The following is a 15,766-nucleotide window of genomic DNA, read 5'->3' as shown; positions in this document are numbered from 1 at the left end:
TATAAACAATGTATAAACAAAATAGAGAGAGTGCAGAGAAGGTTCACGAGAATGTTGACAGGATTTCAGGGTCTGAGTTACAGGGAAAGGTTGTGCAGACTGGGGCTTTTTTCTCTGGAACGTAGAAGATTGAGAGGGGACTTGATAGAGGTGTTTAAGATTTTAAAAGGGACAGACAGAGTAAATGTGGATAGGCTTTTTCAATTAAGAAAGGGGGAGATTCAAACTAGAGGACATGGTTTAAGATTGAAGGTGGAAAATTATAAGGGGAACATGAGGGGAAATTTCTTTACGCAGAGGGTGGTGGGGATGTGGAATGAGCTTCCGGCAGACGTGGTCGAGGCGGGATCATTGGTTACATTTAAGGAAAGACTGGATCGTTACATGGATAGGAGGGGACTAGAGGGGTATGGACCGGGTGCTGGTCAGTGGGACTGGGAGGGTGGGGATTTGCTACGGCATGGACTAGTAGGGCCGAACTGGCCTGTTCTGTGGTTATATGGTTATGTAGGTAGGGAATGGAGAAAAACTGATCCAAGGTTTCGCTCTGAACTACTGTACAACGGTCTTACAGTAAATGGTATGTTTGTACACATTTTGGTGAAACATGTACAGATACATTACTTTTACTTGAATGAGATAAGTTTAAAAAAGGCTGAAAATTGGAGCGGGATCCCATTTGTATTTTATGTGATTGATATTCCTGACAGCAGTGAGCCATCTGCTCTCACCCCTTAGAATCAGAATCAGGATTTATTATGCAATTTGGTGTTTTGCGGCAGAATCATCGTGGAACCATCTTACAACATTACTATATAAAAATAAAATAATAATAACCGTCTGGCCCCATTGAAGTCGATAGTCTCTTGGCCAAATTGGCACTTGGCCGGGTTGATGGTGAGGCCAAAATCGCTCAGCCTGGAGAACAGTTTCTGTAAGTGGGTGGCATGCTTGGCTGGCAATTAGAATGTCGTCGAGGTAGACTAATGCAAAGGGCAGATCCCAGCCCACCATGTCCATTAACCTCTGGAAAATTTGAGCCGTGTTTTTTAACCTGAAGGGCATGCGGAGGAATTCAAACAATCCAAAGGGGGTTATGATGGCCGTCTTTGGGATGTCATCTGGGTGAACTGGGATCTGGTAATAACTCCTGATGCGGTCCACCTTTGAAAATATCCGTGCCCCCTATAAGTTCACAGTAAGTCTTCAGAATGGGGCATGGGATACCTGTCTAGAACTTGGGCTTGTTGAGGTGGTGGTAGTCACCACATGGCATCCGCACATGGAGGGGTGAGACCCAGGGGCTATCAGAGCGCCACACAATGCCCATTTCCTCCATTTTTTTAAATTCATCCCTGGCCAAGTTAAATATTTCAGGGGGAGGCAGCCTGCCCTGGCGTGGAGGGGAGGGCCCTCAGTCATGACCTGGTACCTCATTCCATGTTTGGGTTCTGCCGAATGGAAAGTGAGGCGTGGTGATGGTGGGGAAATCCATCAGGATCTTGACAAACTCAATTGTGACAGTACTTACCGAGTGCAGGTAGGGGTTGGTGAGCTTTGTGCCGTTAAGGGAGAGCAATTGGTATATCTGGCTGTGTACCAGTCGACGGCTCTTGATGTCAACCAGGAGGGAATGGGCCCTCAGGAAATCGGCACCTAAAAGTGGTTGCTGCACGGCTGCAATGGTGAACTTGCAGATGAACCAGCGGTCCCCGCGGCAGAGGGTACGGAACAAGTGCTGAAAGCTTGGATACTGGAGCTGTTTGCCACTCAGAATTCTCAGCCCATTTTGCCGCAGCGAGCCTCGAGGTTGATGGGGGTGGGGGGGGAGGGGATTATGCTGAATTGTGCCTCATTGTCCACTAAGAAGTGCCAGCCCAAAAGCATCCTGGAAATGTAGGTGGTTATGCAGCCAGTTGGCTGGTTGTCACAGTCATTAACGATGGCGGGCCCAGGCATTTCCCTGGAACACACAGGGGGAGCAGCATTGCTGGGCATCGGAGCCCCACCATTCTGGTCGCCTAATTATAGGAAGGATATAAACAGAGTGGAGAGAGTGCAGAGAAGATTTACCAGAATGTTACCTGGGTTTAAGCATCTAGAGGACAGGGAGAGATTGGGCAGATTAGGTCTTTATTCTTTGGAGCGTAGAAAGTTGAGAGGGGATTTGATAGAGGTATTTAAGATTATGAAAGGGATAGACAGAGTGGATGTGGATAGACTATTTCCGTTAAGAGTAGGAGAGATTGAAACAAGAGGACATGAGTTAAGAGTTAAGGGGCAGAGGTTTCGAGGTAACATGAGGGGGAACTTTACTCAGAGAGTGGTAGCGGTGTGGAATGAGCTTCCGGGAGAAATAGTGGTGGCAGAGTCAATTTTATTATTTAAGAAAAAGCTGGACAGGTATATGGATGAGAAGAAGGTGGAGGGTTATGGTCATTGTGCAGGTAGGTGGGACTAGAGAGGAGTGTTTGGTTCGGTGCGGACTAGAAGGGCCTAATGGCCTGTTTCCGTGCTGTAATTATGTTATGTTATATGTTATGTTGATGATAATAACAGTACAGCTCATGGGTGGAGCGTCTCATTCAGTTGGCCGGTCCTTTGGATGGCTGGTCGACGTTCCTCGTGGCCAGGCACTGTTGATGTGGTGTCGTCACCTGGTCAATTGAAGCGCGGGCATCCCACTTTGCCACCCATAGCACGTCTGCTCAGGCGGCCACCTTTCTGGGGTCCTCGAAATCCTCCTCTGCGATGAGCAGCCGGATGTCCTCGGGCAGCCTCACCAGGAATATTTGCTGGAGCAGCGGGCAGGAGGTGTGGCCATCGCAGAGAGCGAGCATGTCGCTCATGAGGGCGGATGGGGCTATGCAGCAGACTCGTGCTTTGAGAACCCGTAAGTGTGGCTTAGGTGCTCTTTGATGGTCACATACCTGAATTTAAGGTCTCAAAAATATGTCGACCCCCATTTCTTGTGTTTTAAGACTCATTTGCTGAATTATATGGTAACTCTTTAATGATTTTAAATCTAACTTTACTCAGTTAACTAAAATGTATAAATTATTTTGTGTGTATTGATGTCCCAGTTCTCCTTCGTTATAAATAGAGTCTCAGGGTAGATTCCCATTGTAACTGCTGGAAAACTGCAGGAGGCTTGTCCTCCATTGCTGGACTTGACAAAAACCACAAAATTGAAACATGAAGAAACCACTGGCAAGCTCTCTGAGGAAATTCATGATTCGGGTATTTGCATGGGCTCACTCAGGAATTCCAACTTTCCTGAAAGTTACAGAGGGAAATTTTTAACACTGTCACAAAATATTCATCTGTTCAAGTAATCAGATGCATCTTATTTAATTAGCAATTCAATTGTTTATTTTAGTCGTAGCCAGCCTATAAAATAAATAAATAAAGCATGAAACTGAAATCTTTTTACCATGTGATTTGGAAAACAAACGATGGAATTGTCCTCTTTTCTTACAGTATTAACTGGAACAGTTATAACTGCTGTAACGCGCAATGGGAGCATCCACACAACTATCTCTATTATTAATATTTATAAAGAAGGGACACTGGCAATTCAACAAGCAGGGAAGAACATGAGTGTCAAAATAATCGCAGTCTGCAAAAAATGTCCAAGTATTAAACGAGGTGAGTTTACCATTGGGAAGGCTATTTTATTGCTATACGATCTGTTATGAATGCCATATATAAAATTAATTTACTCTTATAATGTAACTGCAATGGCAAGAGCAGTTCCAGCCTTTGTCTTCTAATGTGTGAATTAGAATATAGAACAATACAGTACAGTACAGGCCCTTCGGTCCTCAATGTTCTTCTGACCCATATATTCCTTCCTTAAAAAAAAAGTACCCCCCGTAACCCTCTATTTTTCTTTCATCCATCTCTCTAAGAGTCTCTTAAATACCCCCAATGTTTCAGCCTCCACCACCATCCCCAGCAAGGCATTCCAGGCACACACAATTCTCTGAGTAAAAAAAATGATCCTTGATGTCTCCCCTAAACTTCCGTTCCATAACTTTGTCCATATGTCCTCTGGTGTTTGCTGATCCTGCTCTGGGAAATAGGTATTGGATGTCCACCCTCTCTATGCCTCTCATAATCTTGTGGAGCCCTATCAAGTCTTCTTTCATCCTTCTATGCTCCAAAGAGAAAAGTCCCAGCTCTGCTAACCTTGCCTCATAAGACCTGTTTTTCAATCTGCACCCTCTCCACAGCTTCCACATCCTTCCTACAATGAGGTGACCAGAAATGAACACATTTTTCTAGGTGTGGTTTTACCAGAGATATGTAGAGTTGCAACATGACTCCATTTATAGTTTAAGTGCTGAGTAGATAAGGATGTATATTCACCAGAGTTGCAGGAAAAAGGAAGGTTGAATTAAATAAGAAAAAACTTTATTTCCTGGTTTCAATTACTGTAGTAGCTTCAGATACTGCTTTGGACAATAATATCTTATTTTTCAAGTGTAAGGTCATTTAGAATTCTACATTAAACACTGTAAACATAGACAGAGATCATTCAGCCTGTTGTATCGTGGCAGAGCACTAAAGAAACTAATTCAATTAGGCTGGTCTCCCACACTTTGGTGTGTTATTTCTGGTTAAAAGATACAATGGCCTCAACCATTCCATATTACCATCGAGTCATACAGCGTGGAAACAGGCCCTCAGCTTGCACTCACCAACCAAAAAAACCTCACCTACACTAGTCCCACCTGCCTATATTCAGCTCATATCCTTCTAAACCTATCCTATCCCGTTTCTGTCCAAATGTTTCCTAAATATGGTAAAGCAATCCAAGTTCTAACAACCCTCTGTTTAAAGAAGTATCTCCCTAAACTCATCTTGTTGTTTTATTCATCATTTTAAATCGACAAAGCCTTTTCACTTCTTGATTGAGCAATTTTCTTCCGTTTAAAAAAAAATGTCTCCCCTCTGCCTTTTATTGTTTTGGTAGGAAAAATACCAGCAATCAATCAAGTAAAATACTGTAGATGCTATCAATCCGAAATAAAACTGAGGCCAGAAGCACTTGGCAGTCGGGCTGAGCTATGGAGAATAGATTAATATTTATTTCTGTAGCCTATCCTGAGTTTTCCATCCTTGATGGGGACCTGGTAACTGTACATTCTCTGGACCTTTACAGTGAATCAAAAACTGCAGTAACTGTATCTTGCACAACATTTATTACTGCTACTTAACACTTCCAAAGTAGGTATTTGTTCATAAAAACCAAAATTCTACCTGTGTAGCTCTATGGCCTTATCCATCAGTACCGTCTTCTTCATTCAAATCAACGTCTATGTGTTCAACCACACCATCCCGTTTTTCTTCTTGGTGGAAACTCTTAATTTCTTGTTTTATTCCCTCGTATTCCATAATTCATATTAAATTGCAGTTAATAAATTCACTCATTTGTGTTCCTATAGGTACAGTTCTCACCAATTACCGATCTCTCCCACATATAATTAGCAAGTCAAAACTTGTCATAATTGAAGATACTTGACAATCCGATCACTATTTTCTTTCCATCTTGATATGTTGAAGATTTTGTTCATAATTTCTCTGCACTTCTTGTAATTCCCAATATTTGCATGTACTTAAAAGTTTTTAAGTTTGTTTAATTAGTTTATTTCATTACTTTGAAATATTTTCTTTGTTATATTTCTTTTATCCCCCTGCTGACCTTTTAGTCTGTTTGATAACTTGTTATTTTTTCCCAGATTACCATTTAGTTAATTGGCCTTCATCCTTCACAATCCAGAATTATTTTCATTTTCTGCTTTCACACTACCTATGTAAGTGGTTGTTGTTTTCCCATTGTTCAGTTACTTTTTTTGAATAGTTTCAGGTGAGACAAAAGGTACAGTAATCTCCCAGAACTGAGTAAACATTGTTTCTAATGTAGAAAAACATTCCAAGGCTTTCTATGCACTTCCACTCAAACCTTCCCTTTTTACATCGTGTATTTCTATGTTACCATACTATGAGTTCAATGTTAACTTTTGATTTGCTGACAGTCTTGAAATCCCACCTCCCTCAGCTCATTTCTGCCCCTTTGTCTTTCATTCTCATTGATCACATTCTGGAAATGAATGCAAAAATCCCTCATCCCATCTTGTGCTTGGATGCGAGCTAATCAAGTATAAAAGTTCTTCACAAAGACTTTTCTATCTACAATTGTAAATGTGCTACCCATGAACCCATTGGTACCAACAATTTGATTCTTAATGCCTCAAACTACTGAAGGGTAATTATCTGCTGTACTGAGGAATCCTTTCTCTTTTATTCACAGGAATGAATTATATTTTTATGGGGAAAGTGGATGATGCAGGGAGAGGCAGAGCGCTTCCCAACAGCTTTGTTGTGCCTTATAGATCAAAGAGCCAAAGGTTCCTCAACAATTTGCAAAACAAACGATGCTAAACACACAATGTCAACACGGACACTAGTTTCTATTCATGGTGCAAGAAATCTTCCACTGACCTTTTCGTTACGAAGTGCTCTTCCTCACCAATAGGGATATACTGTTGGCAAGTAGGAGCACTTCTGTGAATGTTTCTAAGAGTTTGGATGTTTGCTCTAGGTATTTCAATCCTTGAACTAGTAGAGAAATGTCTGGACAGAAAGGTTGGCCCTAAATTCACTTTAACTTTGGAACTGTCTATTTATAAGAATGATGACAGATTAAACCTATGTTTATCTTGTATACTTTCATATTATAATAGAAGGTCTTAAGTGCAATAAATGTACAGCAGCAAATGGAGACATATTGTGATTAATTTGGTTTAATCTTGTTTTGTGCGTACTGTATTTGCTGCTAAATAAAAAAGGGTATATTTGGAACTATTGAGTGCCCAAAAATCACCATTCATTATTAAACCTTAAGTTTTCAGAGTAGCTTTCTGTTGCTTTAGGGACATGAAAAATAAATTATTCTTAATGGTCCAGTTATGTTAACATTCAGTAACACCCACCTGCCATGCTTATTACACTAACATGTTGGAGAGAGGTCAGCTGCTTGGATCAACTATTTAATCCATGTCAACTTGGCCATTCGTGGTCACATTTTGTACTTGTGCAAATCCCAGGAATCGCAATTCCACCAATGGAGTCTTGTGCTGTGCAATAACTAAATTGGTCCTTTAGGCAAATGAAGGAGTGGATTCTGTCGGAGTCTCTCCAGTAATTCTTCCTCATTTGGTTAGTGGTCACATTTTGTAAATGCTCCCGGTGGTCTGCACTCTCAGTGATGGTGAAAAAAAGTTGAAATATGGTTTAAATTTAAGTAGAAATGCAAGTTAGAGTAGAAAATGCATTTACTGACAGCATTGAGAACATAATGTACATATGTAGAACAGTGTTTGGTGATTATAAACACGATTATAGGATTCAAATTGCATTGTAGGGCATAAAATATCTAACATATGTGCAATTTTTTGGCCGCAATTTTAATGGAAATGTTACTTTTGTGTCAAATAAACTGTTGTCTTTATTAAGAGGGAGGAACTGTCAGGCACAACACGATTCCAGCAGCATCAAACCAAGGTCTGAATCCACTGCTGTCCGTAAGGAATTTGTACATTTTTCCCATGTCCATGTGGGTTTCCTCCCATGGTCCAAAGACATTTAGGTTAATTGGTGATAACGGCCTGCTACTGTGCTGTATCTCTAACAATTAAAAACTCACATTATCTGTGGAAACCTGTTACTATAGCAATTGCCAATATAAAGGCAGAATTCACCCCCATACTGCTGATCTGCCTGGGAAAAGTGAGATTCTGATGCATTTTACTTTATCCCATGTGATAAATTAAAAGAACTAAGAATTCAAAGTTTAAGGGAAATAAATACCAGAAGTAACCTCCAAAATGGCAGTAACAGTTTCTATTTATGTCAAATTATATAGCTGCTTTTTAACATAGCAGAAACTATATAGATGGTAACTGTTCCAAAATGTCCACACATAAATTGCTCTAAATAGGATAATGATTAAGCAGAATATTGATTAAATAATAATAGAGCATGAATGATAGTGGTCAAAGAAGTCCTTTTACGTGGATGCTCAGTATCTTGGCAATGCCAAGTTCAATAAACCCTGGAAAATGTTAGTTCCGCGAATAGAACATGGCGTACTTTGCTGTCCTGAAACCAAGAATATCTCTCATTTCGTTGCGGAATTTGGAGAGATCTTGGCGTAGCTCATTCAGGTTCTCTTCAGTGGCATGGTCTGTGCTATGCATCTTCTGTCTCATAGCAGTAAGGTAACGATGAACCAAGCAACACATCACCTTTTGGTAATTTTCATCTCGCTTATGCTTGAGGGTCTTCCATTCCTTGTAGATTGAAAAAAAAAATCAAAATTTTCATCAGTGATGAAGTACATGTAGAAACCCTTAAATTTACTCTGTAAAGCCCACCTCCTTAAAACTTTTACTTATTCTTCAACTTTTTTGACTGTTAATTTTCATCTCATTTTGTTCCTTGGTTAATAATAGTCCAGCATGGACTAGATGGGCCAAACACCCTGTTTCTATGCTGAAGTGTTCTCTGGAAGGATTTACAATAGTAAAGATGCTCCAAAAAATGTAGATGAGAATAATTGCACTGTTTGTGAAGGGGAGTGGAGTCAGCACCCCGTTTCGTCATTGGTGTGCATTGAGTCAATGTTGCTCCAAGAATGGTCAACAGAAACTATATCATATACCTCTGACTCACTGGAGCACAGATCTCTCCTATGAGCACTGCTGAGTACGTAAACACAATCTGTTTTATTTTGTGGAGGATGCAAAGGAGTTTATAAATGCTCAACTCTTCAGCGCTCCAAAAAAACTAACACTATAGAACATAAGACGTGACAGCAGAGTACAGATTCTTCGACCCACAAAATGTTGTGCTGTCCAAACTAAACCTACTCCACAACAACTTAATCCTTCCTTACCCCAGGCACATTACTCCCTATTTTTCTTACACCCATGTCCCTATCTAAGATTCTTTTGAATGTTCCCCCACCACCCCCCAAAGCCTACTATGCTGTATGCTTTAAAAAAAAACTTACCTCAGACTTCTCCCCTAAACTTTCTTCCACTCACCTTAAACAAGATTTCCTCGAGCATTTGGTATTGTTGCCCCTAGGAAAATGGCGCTGGCTGTTCAACATATTCATAATCTTATATACCTCAATAGCCACCTCTCATGTTTCATCTCTCCTATGATAAAAGCCTGAGAACCTTGCTTAACAAGACGTGTTTTCCAATCCAGACAACATCCTACACCTTAGCTAAATCTTCTATATCCTTTTCTGTAATGAGGTGATCAGAGCTGAACACAATACTCTAACTGTGGCCTAACCAGAGTTTTATAGAGCTGCAGAATTACCTCATGGCTTTTGAACTGAATCCTCCAACGAATGAAAGCCAGCACACCATGCGTCTTCTTAACCACCCTATCAACTTGCAGGGCAACCTTGTAAGATCAATGTATCTGGACCCAAAGATCTCTCTGTTCTTTCCCACGGCTAAGAATCCTGCCTTTAACTCCAAATTTGACCTTCCAAAGTGTATCATTTCACACTAGGACTGATCTACCACTTCTCCACCCAACTCTTCATCTTATCTCTATCTCATGGTAATGACAGCCTCAAACCTTCTTGCCATCAGCTAACCTACTGACCGATCTCTCCACTTCTTCCTCATTTATAAAAATCACAAAGAGCAGGGGTCCCAGAGCAGATAACTGCAGAATGACACTAGTCATTGACCTCCCAGGCAGAATGCATTCCATCTTCTACCACCCTCTGCTTTCTCCAGGGAAGCCAATTCTGAATCCTCACAGCCAAAGTTCCACAGATCCCACGCCTCAAGACTTTCTGTAAGGGAGACCTTGTCAAAGGTCTTTTATGAAAATTGATATTCTTTCATCCATTTCCTTTATTCCCCTCCTCAAAAAAGCTCAATTAGGATCATGGGGCACAGCCTACTCCTCAAAAAACCACTCTAACTATCCTTGAGACAATGATTCTGTAGATGTTTATAAATCCTGTCCCTAAGAATCCTCTCCAATAGTTTGCCCACCACTGACTTAAGACTCACTGGTCTACAGTTCCTGCATTCTCGCTAATATCTCTCTTAAACAAGGGGACTACATTTGTCATTCTCCAATTCTCTGGTCAAAAGATGCAAAAATCAATCCCTTCTCTTGATATGAATTAAAACCAGCCAGTCAAATTTCCAGTTAAAAGATGAAGTTTAACATGGTTTAAAAAAAATTCTAATACCACCAAATTTAAAGGAATGCAAATTGACATTAGTAATACTGCAAAAACTAATGCATGAATTACAAGGGTCCCGACACTCGCAGGATACACCAAATCATGATACCATTTACATGACTGTGGCATTGATTCGGGCGAGAAAAATCAATGGTCTGGCTTCATAATGCTTTCAAACTGTTTGATCTGCACGTAAATACAGAAAGTTTACAATGCCCATGCAAACTGTAGGCATGGACACACAAGTGCCCACAGCAGCAAAGTGAAAGGACTAAGCATGAAACATAAAACTACAGGGACAGATTGGTAAGAATTCCTTTAGTTGTTCCATCAAATTGTGAATGCTTTGGAGAAGTACGGTGAGTTGCCATTTTCTACTTTGTTCATAGAGGATGGGCAGTGACTTCACTCCTTCAGGTTCAAATTTATTGTCAGATGTACTAAAGATGCATAGAGGTCACTTTCACAGAGGGGACAGACACTGCCATCGATTAGAAGTTAGAATTCTGAGCCCTAAAGCACGGCCACAGAAGCACCTGAATACGCCTGAGGTTGTCTGATCTCGGGAGCTAAGAGGCTCAGGACTGGTCAGTACTTGGAGGGGAAACCGCCAAGGAACACCAGGTGCTGTAGGTTCCTGTAAGGGGCGCTGGACAAAGTGCCGACTCTCTGTCTGCCTTATGGTAGGCAAAGGTTAAAGAATTTCATGTATGTTACATTCTAAATGTAGTATTACGTGACATATTACCCTGATTCTGAAAAATTGACCTCCCAGGCAGAATGCATTCATTTTATAGACTCAAAGTCTGAGCTATGGTGTGGGGAAAAAGCAGCCCTCATTCTCTCAGAAACAGATACCAGTTTTTGGCCAGTAGTAGCTGGCAAAAATCCATGTGAATACCCCATGGTGAGTGGACCCCACTGACGCCCTCTGTATCTGCCAGGATCACTGTCCACACATCCTCAGCTGCCATTTGTTTACAGTTTGGCACATTGGTACTAAGCTAGCCTCTCAGCCCAAAAGTTGAAAAATCTTTTTTTCACGAGTTCATCACACCATCTAAACTTGCCATTCTCTACAGCCCCTTGGAGGCCTCAGCACATTTAAATAAAAGCCCTGTTTTCACCTCATGCAACAAATATTTTTTTACATAGTCAGTAGGAGAGGGGTACAGAAGAAACCAAAACTTGACTACTTCACAGGGAAAGGGGTCATAAACTTTGAGCAGAGTCCTAGAGGAGCCAAAGCTGAAAAAGGTCAAGAATATCTGGTTGAAATGCTGCACTAGATGGAGTGGCAAACTGTCAGAGGTAATAGCACCCAGATTTTAAACTGTGTGCTGCTGTTCCACTTATTGAAGTCTTGTAGCACGTAACCAGCCATTTTCCCTCATGGGATGCATGGGGAGCTGAACCAGATCCCATTTCCCAGCACACTCCCTGTGCTCTTCCAAGCCTCAGCCTGCCTCCATTCCAGATTCTAACCACCCTCTCAGTGGCTAGGTTCTTGCTCAGTTACCTTCTTTACTTTAAACCTATGTCCTCTGGTTTTAGACACCTATCTACAAGATTAATTTTCTTACCATCTACTCTCTACGATTGTTATTAATCAATCTGGTCCACTATCAAACCAACCCAAGTAACACAAACCCATCTTATCCAGTCTTGTCACAGCTGCATCTCTGTCAACCTCTTAGTGAATCTCCTCTGCACTCTCTCCAGGGCAGTGACATTCTTTCTATAATGCAGCAACCGAAGATGCCCAAACAACCCCAGCTGTGATCTACCCAATGTATTACAAACTTATGCAGTACGGTAACAGGCCCTTTTGGCTTCTTTGCTCGTATATTCTCTGCTTTGACAAATGTAGGCACATGTCCCTTCGTTCTCTGCTGTTGACTTCAGGAATCCTTGGACATGTAAAATAGGGCGGCAGAGTTAGTGGAATGCTGTTTCAGCGCCAATGATCAGGACCTGGGTTCAAATCCCATGCTATCTGTAAGGAGTTTCTATGTTCTCCCTGTGACTGTGGGATTTCCCCAGGGGCTACAGTTTCCTCCCATCTTTCAAAACATACTGGGGGTTGTAGGTCAATTGGGTGTAATTGGGTAGCACAGGCTCGTGGGCCAAAAGGGCCTGTTACCATGCTGTATGTCTAAATTTCAACCAAGAACTAATAACTTCTTCAGGTCCCATCATTCAATATGTTGTGGATGTTAACTTGTCCAGGCTCCAACACCACTCAAACCTGTGACCTCTACCAAGAAGGATAAGGGCAGCAGGAATATCAGAACACCAAAACCTACGGATTCTACTCCAAACTATTGCTTGCTGGTCCTTCATCATCCCTGGGACCCTCTCCCTCAATCACTGTGGGATTATGATCACTAGAAATACTGCAGTAGTTAAGAAGTCACTTCATCAACGCCTTCTCAAGGACAATTAGACATGGGTAATAGATGCTGCCTTGCCCATGATGTACAAATGCCACATTGGTTTCTTTTAAATATCCCATTATTATTCCCCATTAAACATCAACAGGTTGCAGGGAATACCACTCAGCTCTTAACCGATACTACCACCAGACAAATGTCTCAATTATATCCAATGGTTAATGAGGATTTCAGGTCTGCATGAATTGATGCTTTTATTTGTATCACATGTTGTGATATTTAGGACAAAAATTCGATGAAAATACATAAACCATCTCTTTAGCCTGGTGTTTTTTGTACGAGTAAAGATTGTCAAAGGTTATTCATCAAATCCTGAATTTATTTTTACCATCAGGTACAGTGAATTAGCAGTTATGTTACAAGACAGTTATAATCTGGCAATTACATTCACTGTACAAGATCTAAGCGACCTTACACCCTATAAATATTTCAGGCAGTAGAGGCATATTCAGATGGCAATTTTTGCTGGAATTATTTAAATATCCCATTGGATTAATACAACATGACAGATGTTGCAATGACTAGAGCATTCAATTAACGCAGAAGTATCACACAGCGCATTACAGTGTGGTATGGTTTCTGTGGAGCATTGGATCAGAGGTCAATCCACAGGACCACGAGTGGCAGAGAGGATCACTGGAGTCTCCCTGCACCCCCCCCCCCAACTACGTAATCTACCCGGATCGTTGTTTGAAGAGGCCGTGCAGAATTGTTGAGGACCCCTACCACTCTGCACACAGCATCTTTCAGCTACTCCCATCGGGAAAGAGATACAGGAGTATCAAAGCTAACACCACCAGGCTGAGGAAAAGCTTCTTCCCACGGGCAGTGAGAATGTTGAAAGACTGAATGAACTTCTCATACTAACCCTCCGAGACTCTACTATTTATTAAACAATATTTATTTATTTTATATATGTATTGTTTATATGCGTGTCATGATGTGCATCGAGAACTGGAGAACTGTTTCATTGAGTTGCACTTGTGCAATCAGCTGATAATAAACTTGAACACTAGGAATCACATTCAGCTACTGATATTTTCTCAAGACTAGATGAGCTTCAATCATTCCTGACACCCAATTTTTGAAATGTTTACTTACTTTAAGGCTGTTTTGTCTCTTCACCTTTCCAGAACTGGTATGAGAGCAGATCCATTTATTGAGACTCGTAAACAGATAGCAAATGGTTTTCGGAGAAGGGATGATGTTGAACGGTGGGGGCAAAGTACACTTGTCATCAAAGTAGCTGAGCCACAGCTTAGCACGGGCAAACTTCCACTCTTTATCCTCATGGTTCTTGTTTGGGGGCAAGGGAAGGAGAAGTGAAAAATTGTTAAACATTGGAATTCATTACAACACCAAACAGATTCGTTGACATGAAAATATATTTGGTTACTGTAAGAAATTTATCCTGCCTGCTTTTTATTCCAATGTTGGAATAAAGAGAACAAAAACAAACTGTTGTAGGAACTCATAGAGCAATATTTATGGGGCAAAGGAATTTTAATACAGGGTCTCAACCTGAAACGTTGACAATTTCTTCCCCCTCATCCTTCCCCCTCTGTCCCCCTACAGAATCAGCTCAACCTGCTGAGTTTTTCTAGCGGTTTGTTTTTAGTTCCAGGTTCCAGCATCTACTGTCTTTTGGTCTCTGGGAATAGTGATCTGACCAAATGCAACGTCAGCATCCTCTCACAGACCAACTTCAGATGACACTCCACGAGCTCTAAGTGAAAGGTCGTAACGATCCTAATACCAGACCTAATACCTAATACCAGATTTCAGAAGCCAGCATTCTTCTCTGAGCTCTGCCTCGGCAAGTGACTTTCAGGGAACTGGGACAAAAAAACTGCAAGGACGACCTGAGAAAAATCACTAATTTCTGTGAAACACAAGGGAAGAAAATGAATACAGGGTCTCTCTGGGAACACATGCAGACCAAGCGTAATCAATGAAAGGAGCAGGCGGCCCTTCCATCTGCCTCGTTATGCTCACCTACAAAGGTCATTTTAGTCACTCAAACCCATGAAAATGAAGCAGATGCAATTCATTCTCAACCCCAAATATCTTCTGATAAATAAAGAGCTCATTTTAAACAAATCACTTCCTAAAAAGATTGTTGGATCACAAGATTGTAACCAAAAGAAGGAATTTAATCATCTCTAGAAATGCTGAAAATGAATTTGACCTTCGAATTCATCCACAATCCTTTTAATGGTTCAAGGGTAAATATTTTAATATCAAGTGTACTTTCTACTCTGATGGAGAATGAGAGCTTAAACTCACATTCCACCTTAAATATTCCCTATGCCATCGGTGCTCTGTGATTAGTAAGGGATTGCTTAAGGTGGTATTTGAGAGGGGAAAAAAGATTGAGAACCACTGCTTAGACCCAATTGTTAGTGGAATATTTTGCTTGAGAGAAATTGTCATTGGCCCATTTCCTTTGGAGTTATGAAGCCATGCACATAACAAGTCAATGAGGTACGATTAAAACAGTGATTTTCAAACTTTTTCTTTCCACTTACATACCACCTTAAGCAATCCCTTCTAATCACAGGGCACGTGCGGCAGAGGGATTATTTAAGGTGGAATGTGAGTTTATGGGGCAGTTTGAAAACAACTGATGTACACATTATTATCGAGGGTGTCCAAATAAAATATTTCTAGAAGTGATTTCATAGCTAACACCCAATTGATATATTGCACTTGGATTGGTCTTGATCATTGAAGAGGACACCCAAGAGGAGTTTTCATGAGAATTTTATCCCATTGACCTTGGATTTGGTATTTGATTGCAGCTTTCAGGAATGAGCAGATGATTGGAACACAAAAGGTTACTCTCCCAGGAGCCAGCAAAGGCTCAACAGACTAAATCATTCCCTTTTTGTGCGTTAAAACAACTCTGCAAAGATTCTCTTTAAAAACCTCATTCCTGATTCATCCTCAATCATACCCATAAAAGGGAATCAGATTGCTTTATCACATTCCCTACATATGAGACAATGAGAATTTCATTTGG

The 15,766-nt window shown here is 41.0% G+C and overlaps 2 protein-coding genes across 2 annotated transcripts in view; one reads left to right on the top strand and one right to left on the bottom strand.

The window, feature by feature from the left end:
* pcolce2b (procollagen C-endopeptidase enhancer 2b) overlaps positions 1-6,787 on the top strand; it is a 47,085-nt gene extending 40,298 nt beyond the window's left edge. The window contains exons 8-9 of the mRNA XM_069897379.1: positions 3,481-3,648; positions 6,317-6,787. Of these exons, the coding sequence (XP_069753480.1) occupies positions 3,481-3,648; positions 6,317-6,447 (299 nt within the window). The 3' untranslated portion in view covers positions 6,448-6,787. The remainder of the gene's footprint in view (positions 1-3,480; positions 3,649-6,316) is intronic.
* A 535-nt stretch (positions 6,788-7,322) lies between these two features.
* Positions 7,323-15,766, bottom strand: part of trpc1 (transient receptor potential cation channel, subfamily C, member 1) — a 56,674-nt gene continuing 48,230 nt past the window's right edge. Inside the window, exons 12-13 of the mRNA XM_069897378.1 lie at positions 13,846-14,040; positions 7,323-8,357 (exon numbers count right to left, since the gene is read on the bottom strand). Coding sequence (XP_069753479.1) covers positions 8,130-8,357; positions 13,846-14,040 — 423 coding nt within the window. The 3' untranslated portion in view covers positions 7,323-8,129. The remainder of the gene's footprint in view (positions 8,358-13,845; positions 14,041-15,766) is intronic.

This window comes from Narcine bancroftii, chromosome 9, assembly GCF_036971445.1.
Source record: "Narcine bancroftii isolate sNarBan1 chromosome 9, sNarBan1.hap1, whole genome shotgun sequence".
NCBI classification, from domain to species: Eukaryota; Metazoa; Chordata; class Chondrichthyes; order Torpediniformes; family Narcinidae; genus Narcine; species Narcine bancroftii.
Note: the sequence above shows the minus strand (reverse complement) of the source record. Positions and strands in the feature narration are given on the sequence as shown.